This window comes from Chiroxiphia lanceolata, chromosome 7, assembly GCF_009829145.1.
Source record: "Chiroxiphia lanceolata isolate bChiLan1 chromosome 7, bChiLan1.pri, whole genome shotgun sequence".
Classification (NCBI taxonomy): domain Eukaryota; kingdom Metazoa; phylum Chordata; class Aves; order Passeriformes; family Pipridae; genus Chiroxiphia; species Chiroxiphia lanceolata.
The window spans coordinates 23,418,441-23,428,351 of NC_045643.1; the positions used below are offsets into that span (position 1 = coordinate 23,418,441).

At 60.9% G+C, this 9,911-nt stretch overlaps 1 protein-coding gene across 1 annotated transcript; it reads right to left on the reverse strand.

The window, feature by feature from the left end:
- Positions 1-906: 906 nt before the first annotated feature.
- DES (desmin) lies at positions 907-4,709 on the reverse strand. Its single transcript, XM_032693726.1, is given in 9 exon segments — positions 907-932; positions 935-1,130; positions 1,834-1,950; positions 1,952-1,960; positions 2,052-2,213; positions 2,301-2,396; positions 2,572-2,632; positions 4,089-4,207; positions 4,209-4,709. Coding segments are annotated over 9 exon segments (1,218 nt in total). The 5' UTR covers positions 4,641-4,709.
- Between the last annotated feature and the right edge of the window lie 5,202 nt (positions 4,710-9,911).

Genomic DNA, 9,911 nt, shown 5'->3' on the forward strand with positions numbered 1-9,911 from the left:
CCGGCCCTGGCCTGATCCTGACACTGGTGTGGCTGCTGTGAAGCTGCGAAAGCAGACCGAGCCTTTCGAAGGCCAAAGGAGAGAGCCCAGGGGGTGTGGGGGGCCCAGAGGCGGGCTGCATGGGGAAACCCCTCAGACAGTGTCAGGGGATCCTGAGGGGCGAGGCAGGGGGGCAGGCGGGAGGCATGGCGGCAGGACGGAGGCAGGGACAGAAGGTGCCAGTGGGCTGCTGGAGCAACCTCCTCTACAGCACTTCATGCTGCTGCTGGGTCGCCTCACTCACACCTGTGGGAGAGAGGCACTGTGAGTCGCCACGCCACACTAGAGCCCAGAGTGCAGGAACAGGCATTGTGCTCGGCCCCCTGTCCTCCCCACCACTGTGCTCACCTCCCCATCACGGGTTTCGATGGTTTGATCATCACGGTCTTTTTGGTGTGCACTTCAGAGCCCCGCTGCTCTGGGCTGGTCTCTGCAGGGCGAGGACACAGGATAGGACCACAGGATATGTGGCATGGGACACAGCAGTGGGGCTGGGGCTGCTGGGGGGCTTCAGCAGCCCTGGCTCAACCCCTCTCTCAGCTCATGGCAACACCCAAACAAGTGCCCCCCACATCAGTAACTCCATGTGGCAGCTGTGGGTACCCAACTTGCCAGCTTGGCTACAGCCCCCAGAGGGAGCTTTGCCCCCAAACTGGGGACCCTGGGGGGACTCATGACGTGATACTCACCTCGGAAATTCAGTGCAGAGGCAAAGGTCTGGTGCATGGGATGCTGATCCTGCAGGGACACAGAGGGGAAGCTTAGTGCCAGCTAGCTCTAGCCCTCAGGTGGCTGCTCATGAGGGTTGGAGCCCCGAAGAACAGCTGACTCTGCTGGTCTCCCCAGCCTGTTCTGCACCCCTGCCACTCACCGGTTCTCCTCGCCCTCCAGCGCTTGCGGTATGTGGCGATCTCTACATCCAAGGCCATCTTGACATTGAGCAGGTCCTGGTAGTCGCGCAGATGCCGGGCCATCTCATCCTTCAGGTGCCGGATCTCCTCCTCCAGGCGGGCAATGGTGTCCTGGTACCCACCGGCCTCCCCTGCAAAGCGCTCCTCCATCTCCCTCATCTGGCGCATCAGCGAGTCGTTCTGGAGAGACACAGGTCTCAATAAGGGATGGAACTCAGAGGAGCCAGGAGTCACCTGGGGTGGGAGCTGGGAATGACAGGGGGTCCTGGGGAGAGCTGTGGTCAGCCCTGGGCTGGATCTAGCTGATGTGGGACCATGATGAGTGACTGTCGTCCTCCATCAGCCCAGTGCTGGCCAGCAGGATCTGGCAGGGCAAGCTGGGCATATCCTGGGCAACCCTAGCACCCTGGTGTCTAGGCTCCTCAGCAAAGCCATCCTACCCCAGCAGGGGGGCAAGGAGAGCTGCAGGAGCACTGGATAGCTGCCTGGGGTTGGCACTGACACACTGTTGGCTGCTGGCTGGCTTCTTTGAGTATGACTGTGTCGGAATGCAAACTGTTGTGTACTGTTTGTTGCAACCACCTTCCCAGCCTGCAACCAGACACCCTGAGCCCTGCGCCTGCCTGCCTGGAGCCTCCCAGTCTGGATCACCTTTTACAATCTGTGCCTTGATCCCAGGACTCTGTCAAAACACCTTGCAGGAGCCAGGCCACTGTTGGGGGAGGCACAGCCCAAACGTGGGGTACGAGTTCCTTCATATAAGCAACTCAGAGAGCTGGAAAGAGCCCTCCACCCCAGAGATGTCTCAGAGGTCCCTGAGCAGCCTGGAGCAGCAGGTCCCTGCAGGAAAGCTGGGGGTCTCCCAGTGCTGCCCTCAGCTCACCGTGCCCTTGAGGGCATCAATCTCGCAGGTGTAAGACTGGATCTGGTGCCGATACTCCAACATCTCCTGTTTTGCTTGCCGCAGTGCATCATTGTTCTTGTTGGCTGCCTGCGTCAGGGTCGTTCACCTGAGGAGAGACCAGGGTCAGTGGGCATGGCCACCGAGATGGCCGAGACCCACTGCACTGGGGCCAGCCTGGAGCCCACCACCCCCTGTACCTTGGACTTGTACCACTCCTCAGCCTCAGCGATGTTCTTGGCAGCAATGCTCTCATACTGAGCACGGATGTCCCGCAGCGCAGCCGTCAAGTCGGGCTTGGAGATGTCCATCTCCACCTGAATGTGCTGCTCCTGCAGCTGTGCCTGCAGCTCCCGGATTTCCTGGGTGGGCAAAGTGACATCTCAGGGCACCCACTCCACCCTCCGTGCCCCACAGGTGCCACTGGGAAAGGGGGCACCCCAACCAACCTCTTCGTGCACCTTCTTGAGGAAGGCGATCTCCTCCTGCAGGGACTCGATACGTCTTTCCAGGTCAATGCGTGCCAGTGTGGCCGCGTCCACATCCTGGAGGGGACACAGAGTGCGGGGTAGTGGGGGGTTGCAGGGAGAACACCAGGACTGGAAGGTGCAAAGCTGTGCCCAAGACCATGCCATGGTGTTGGGGCCAGGCTACCGGGGGGAGATGGAAGTGGGAAAGGAGGCAGGGGTCTCACACCACATGAAGGGGACAGGTACTCACAGCTCTGAATGCAGCGAGGTTGTTCTCAGCCTCCTCCTTCAGCTGGATCTCCTCTTGCAGCCTGTAGACAGAGAGGGGAGGCTAGGGGGTTCTGGAGGAAGCCCTATCCCTCCGTGGTGATGTCCCCCCAAGCTGTCCCTTAGTCCAGCGTGGCCTGGTGGGAAGACAGCAGATTGTCCTGTGTTCCTGGCAGGCAGCAGAGGGCTGGCAGGGGCCAGGGGCTCTTCCTCCTATTCCCTATTATAGTCAACACCGGAGAGATCACAAAGGCATGAGGTCAGCTCGGTGCCATGCGTGCTGCCCCAGCCCTTATAGGGGAGAGTGACCAGCAGCTGGGGGGGATCTGGCACGAGGGGTCCAAGAGATAGCCATCAGCTGAGCCATCCCAGGGAGAGCAGGAGGACAGACAGGTCTCAGCGATGCTGTAGGATGGGGTACGGAAAAGGGACTGCTGCCAGGGGTCCCAGGTCAGGGCTGGAGATCCGGGCTTGTGCCAGGGGATGGGACAGTACTGAAGGCTGCAGGCCCATGGAAAGGCAGTGGGGAGGAGATGGGGTGCCCAGGCGGTACTGGCACATGAGGTGACAGGAACCTGACACCTGTTTGTTCTGGGCCTTGCTCCTCCCCTGTCATTTAAAGTTCCTCCATACCACCACTCCCAACCCCCCAGCACTGGGGCTTTGCCCCATTAGGAGCATCTATGTTGTGGCTGGGGTTACAGAGGGATGCACCAGGCTGTGTCATCCCCAGGGGATGGGTACTGGTGTCCCCAGGGCACGGAGTCCAGGAGGGAAGGTGCAGGCCAGCATCAGAACATGCAGCTCCCCCGATCATTCGCCCCTACTGCCAGGTGTCCCACACTGTTCAGTCCCTGGGGGTTTCTTCAGCCTGGCCACCCTTGTGGCTAATCCCCACTGGCCCCAGCTCTCTTCCTTAGCACCAACCAGGTCCACAGTGGGATCTCCTGCCACTCACAGGGCATTATGGACACCCACAGCAGGCCTGGAGCATCTCTGGCCTGCGGAAGTGCTGCTTCCTCCCCTCCCTCCTTCATGTCCGGAGCTGATGGAGCACCCTCCCCGGGTTATCCTCCCCCTCACTTCCGCCTGTCTGGCTGCCTCTGTCTGCTCATCTATCCCACAGAGCTCAGTTCACTCATGGGCTCGCCAGCCCTCCCTGGTGTGAGCAGAGATGGGGACCCCATGGTGAGGTGCACTTCGATCTCCCTTCTCTGGGTGTCCTGTGGCATCACAGCCCAGCCTCAGCTCCACTGTAAGGGAGGGCATAGGGACACCCCTACTACCAGAGCCATCCTGCCCACTGGGTGCTGCCTGGGTATCGGGGACAGGGGTCAAGGGGAACAGAGTAGTGGGGACATGATAGTCTATGAGCATGAGGCGCAAGGATGACAGTAACCACCAAAGGGGCTGTCATGGCGATCTCTGCCACCACCCATCCCTGGGGATAGAGATGTACAGATGGATGCCCGCAGGGACACTCCAAGGGCCCCCACTCACTTCTGCTTGAGCTTCTGCAGGTCATCGAGCAGGTTGTCGCGCTCGACCTCCACACGAGCTCGCTGGTTGGTGAGCAGGTCCACCTGGCGCCGGAGCTCCCGCAGCTCCTCCTCATACAATCTCAGCCACGCGGGTGGGCTCCTTGCCCCGCAGGCGGTTCACCTCGGCCACCATGAGGGCATTCTGCTGCTCCAAGAACCTCACCTTTTCAATGTAGTTGGCAAAACGGTCATTGAGCTCCTGCAGCTCCACCTTCTCATTGGTGCGGGTCTGAAGGAACTCCTGGTTCATGGCATCGGCCAGGCTGAAGTCCAGCAGCTCGCCGGCACCTTGGTAGGCACTTTGGTAGGAGCGCAGGGGTGTCACGCGGGTGGTGCGGAAGCTGGACAGGCTGGGGACGGCCGAGGTGCGGGACACCTGGTAGACGCGGGAGGTGACGGAGCTCCCGCTGCTGCCCTTGCTCCCGAAGGAGGCACGGGGGAAGACCGGGGAGCCGCCGAAGGTGCGGCGGTAAGAAGAGACCCGCTGGCTGGAGGAGTAGGACTGGCTCATGGTGGTGGCGTGGGTCGGCGAGGCCGGAGCAGGGAGCAGGCGGCGGGGCTGGCGAGCGGCCGGCAGCTCGGAGAGGCGTCAGGAGGGGAGCTGCGCGCCGCTATTTGTATCCTGCTGACATCACCCGCCCCTCCTGCTGCCGGGCAGCTGGGGGATGCTGCTGCGGGGGGGATGGCCACCAGCCCCCGCCCACTGCCCCTCACCTGCCCGCACCCCCCGGCAGACAAGAATGATACAACGATACCCATGGACCCCTGGGCACCGCTGGAGCCCCTGGAGCCTTGACTCCAGCCCCCAGTGCTCTACCCTGTCTGTGGGGGTGTGAGGAGAGTTAACTGGGGCAGGCTGATTGTGACCCCCCTATCAGGGTGCAGTGCTACCCACGAGGGGCCCAAACACACAGACAGATTAGGTGGGTGCCATGAGGGAAAGAAGGGGATGCAGACTCTCACAACAAACCCTCACTTGACACTCTTAAGCCAAACCTCATGACTGCTAGCCATGGTCCCAAAATTGGTCTTGAGAACCCCAAAAGGCCTCTGATGATGCCCTGACCCACCCCCTGGCAAGAGCACTGGGGTGACCAGAGCTCTCCATGTGGGGCCAGACTCCAGGCCCCCCCCCCCCGCGAGAGTGAGCAAGGAAGAGCCCAGGAGAGGGGTTGATGTGGGGGGACTCCTGCCCTGAGTGTGCTTGTACTGACCCACCACCCCAGCTCCCTTTCTGACATGGGGGGCTGAGCACTGGTCAGGGTCTGGGCACTTTCGAGTGCTGCTGAGTGACCCCAAGCAGGTGCTGGGTCTGAGCCCCAGTGACGGTGACGTCAGCCCCCTGTCCTTGCTCAGGCACATTCCCAAAGCAGCAGGCACCCAACCAAAATAGCCTTCCCAGCTCATACTCATGGGGCGTGGGACATACATACATGGTATTTATAGCTGGGTGCCTCCCTGTTAACCCTTCTTGCTCCAGGCATGTGGAGAACACAGCTGGATGGGGACCCTGCCTGGAGCAGCTCCAGTCCCTCTCTGGCCCCCATCACTCCAAGAGCAGAACAAGGTCTCCAGGTTATCCTGAGGCACTGCAGGCTCTGTCCTGTCTCCTCAGTCTTCCTCTTGGCCAGAAAGTACATTGAGGATCAGAAAGCCAGCCTTCTCTGCAAAAATTCACAGAATGGGGAATACCCCAGTCTTGTATAGGTACCCCCACAGCTTTCCACTTCCTGGACAGGTGGTAGGCCAGATCAGGGAACCCCAGAGCCATGCACAAACCTGTGCCAGCTAAATAGGTCATCCTGAGGGAGGGGAGCTGTGCTGGGGGAGGGTGCCCCTTGCTTGGGAAGCATCCCTTCCTCTCAAGCCCCCCAGCACACTTGGTGAACCCCAGCTCTGTCCAAGCTGCACTGTTTTGGCTGACGTCAGCTGGCTCAGCTCCAGTGACTCTGTCCCTGGAGGCCCTGGTGTAGGGGACCACGGTGCCACTGGGCACGGGGTGACTCAGCAGCAGGAGCAGCGCTCAGCCCTGACTGGCCCCACACCTCCTGGCCTTCTGTCCTGGCTGTAACATAGACACCAAGCAGTGCCATGGCTCACCCATGGCAGCATCAGGATGGCAAAAGGTTGGGCTTAATCATGGAATCATTCTCAACTGCCCTGGCTCTGGAGGCACTCCTGCCTGCTGCCTGCCTGCTCCATGCCATCTGAAGGCCAGCGAGGGTCTTGGTCCCATATCCATGCAGGTGGGCAGGGGCTCGATGCTCCACATCCCTTTAGCCCCTCCAAACCCCCCATCCCTGGAGCCCCTCCCAGCCACCCAGTTGCAGCATGATGTGGCATCTTCCCAAGGGTGCAAGCTGCCTGGCGGAGCCTGCCTTTAAAAGGGAAGGTATTTCCAGATGGGGTTGTTTCATACCATCACAGGGGGAGGATGGAAGAAAGGGGGGCTTGTGGGGGGAGAGTAGATGGAAAAACAGACAGCATCCTTCCTCCTTCTGGCCCTGTGCCGAGCATGCCCTGCACATCCCTGAGCTCCGCACGTGTGCCCTGCAGGGTGGCAAGCCAGTCCTTAGCTGGTGTGCAGAGGGGCAGGTGGGTGCCCACACCAGTAAGGGGGACCCCAGGGATCTGGGACAGCACACCTCCAGCTGTGGAATTCAGCCATCCCTTTCCCATGACCCTATCCTGCTGCCCGTGCCAGCTGGGGTGGGGGAGGAGGGACTCCCTAGGGGTGCTGTGTCCAGCAGTGGCCTGGCACCCTACCCTGGTGCAAACCTGATGCAAACCCCATCCCAGTCCCAGGGAGCCCTTGTTTCCATCGTCATCCCACAATAGCAGGGGTATGCAGGGTTGGGGTGCTCCAGGGAGGGGAAAGCACTCTCGGGCACTGGTGCTTGGAGGGGAAGCAGCTCAGAGTGGTTAACAAGGAGCATCCTCCTGGCCCTGTTCTAGGACAGAGTGCTTGAAGTGGCCTTTCCTCAGCTGCTGTGACAACCTTCCGGGCTGGCTCTGTGCAGGCAGGGGGCCCCACGGCTTGCAGAGGGTGGACAAAAGCCTTGGACTTTCCACAGCCTCTTAGGAAAGCCCCGTCTTAGGAAAGGACCCAGCATGACGGGAAGAAGGGACAAAGTGCAGGACCCAGAAACCCTGTCCGAATCCCATGCCAGGGACATGACGCCAAATTCCATGCCGACCAAAGACCCAGAGGCTGCGGAAAGTGAGGAGGCTGAAGAGAGCAACAGTGCAAGGCTGATTCCTGTCCCGTCCAGCCCCATTCTGCCTCCCCACAACTACATCCCAGGCCAGGCTGACCCAGACCAGCAGAGCCTGGGAAGTGGCTCCTGAACCCCCACACTGGCCTGGTCCCAACTTCCACCGAGCTGTGGATGAGGCTGCTGCTGGAAAGGCATTTGGAGCTGGAATGTCAAACAACTCCCTCTGGTCATGACATCCCTGTGAGCAAAGCCAGCTGCATCCTGCAGCCTCCCCTCCTCCCCAACCCTCCCTCCCTCCCTCCCGCTCCCCCAGGATTTAAGCCCTTCACAGTCTCCCCAGGCTGTGGGCATCTCGGGGCTCAAAGGATGCAGGGACAGGGCGCTGACCCCTCCTTGGCCCTGGACCCTGCCACCAGACCCCAGTACCCCCCTCACGCCTGGCCCTAGCTCAGGGATGAGTGGAGGGATGGGAATGAAGCAGTGAGGGCATCCATCCCCTCACTCCTGACCCCTAGCTGTCTCCCTTCATCCCGCTCCTTTTACAGCCGTGAGCCTCCCCGGCGTCTTTACCCTAAGAGGGAAGGACTGTGTGGCCCATTCCTCGGTGCTGACGGACCCAGGACACGATCTATTGTCTAAATAAGAGATGTTCTCCTTCCTTGCCTGGACCATGGCCCAGCCTGGCACAACAGGGTCCCAGGAGCTGGTGGGTACCCTAAAGTCTTCAGCCCCCCACCCACTGTTCACCTCAGCTGTCCCTATGCCTTCGCCCACTCCAGAGCTCAGGACAGCACCAGTGGGCACACAGCCTGTCTGGCTGTTCCTGGTCCCCATCCCTGTGCCCCCAAGTGATGGAGATGCTGAGGACAATGTCCTGTCTCTGAGTGGCACAAGGACGCTGGGTGCGCCTGGATGTCCCATGGCATGAATGGATGCTGTGCGTGTCCAGCTGCAACCTGTGTGGATGCCGGGAGGTGTTCACTTGCCCCCCTTGGTCTTTGTATATCCTTGGGATGAGTTGTTGCCTCCGTGTTTCACAAAGTTGCTGGGGGTGACCTGTTGCTCCCAGGGCCATGTAGCTGCTGGGGATGATCAGCTACCTCTATGCCTGAAGCATGCGTCTGCCCCTCCCTAGAGCTAGAGCTAGCCCTGTCATCCGTGGGGATGTTGGGAGTGTTCACCCATCCCTGCAGCCCAGGGGCAGGCTTGGTGCCCTCATGGTCCATGGGGTTCTTCACCTGCCCCAGTGGTGTGGAGATACTAGGGATACTCAGCTGCCCTCGTGGTCCACATGGATGTAGGGATGACTGGGTGGCCCACGAGGACGCTGGGGTGTCTGTCTGCCCTCCCACAGGCCTCGGTAGTGTCACCCATGCCAGTGAGATGAGGTAGCGTTAGCCACTGCACCGCCGTCAGCTCACGTAAGGCATGGTGGCCATTTACTCAGCCTCCAGCAATGCCTGGGCAGTGATTTCACTTTCCCATGCTCAGACACGTGGGCCGGGATGCGGGGGACTGCCTCGATGGATGCCATCCTTTTGCTCATCCTGGCAGGGCTGGCTAGGGGGTATCCAGGCAGCCTGGCAGGCAGTGGAGAAGGGGGTGCACTTCCTGGAGCTCTGGCTGTGTTTACAGGTTCTGCCCTGGACCGTCTTTCCATTAACCCCTTCCAGCAGGGCTAAGCACTGGTCTGCCATTCCCAAAGAGTCCTGCCACCAGGGAACACTTCCCAGAACAAACCCTGCCCAGAATCCCACTCTGGGCTGCCAGGGGATGTCGGAAGGGCCACAGTGCCCTGTCCCTACTGGTTCTGTCCCTGCCAGGCACCCCTGGGCACATGCATGAGCCCAGCACCAGGGTGCATGCACTCCAAGGATAAGCTGGTGCCTTTTTGGGAGGGCTGCCTCGGGCTCCCTGCTGCACTAGGTGGTCCATGCGGCAGTGTGGAATGCGGACAGGAGCAGTGTCTTCCCAGGAGCATGGTGATGGGGTGGGGGGTAGCCACAACAGGTGCTGCACAGCCCTTGGCACCCAGCCAGGGGTGAGTCAGAGCCCACCCGGAAATAGCCATCGTGAGCTTTTTCTGGAAGCCTCTCTGTTCCGAGAATAGCTGCGGCATGCCAAGGCGCTGCCCTTTGCCTGCTCCAGCAGGACTGGACAAAGGCCACACCCGGCCCTGCCACTCACCCCTGTTCCGACACCCCAGATCCAGGCACCCCCTGCTCCTGCACGCATCCCCACTGGGACTCATCTGCCCTGGGCACCTGCATCCACTGGCTACTCACCCGCTCTGGGCATCTACCATCTGGGGAGCCATGGGCTTCAAATGTCCCCAGGTGTCCTTCAGGCGGAGCCTGGAAACCACCCAACGGCATCCGACCTTGAGCGGGTGGTGCTGGCAGCAGCAGGGGGTGATGCTGGCAGGAGGAGCATGGGGACAGCCGCCTGGTACCCACTTCCCTTTGGCTGGGATGTACTGGGCAGTGGTACGTGCATGCCAGCTCTGGGCAGGGGTGCTGGATGCTCCCAGCCCGGTCCTGTTCCAGTGGGATGCTGGCCCTGTG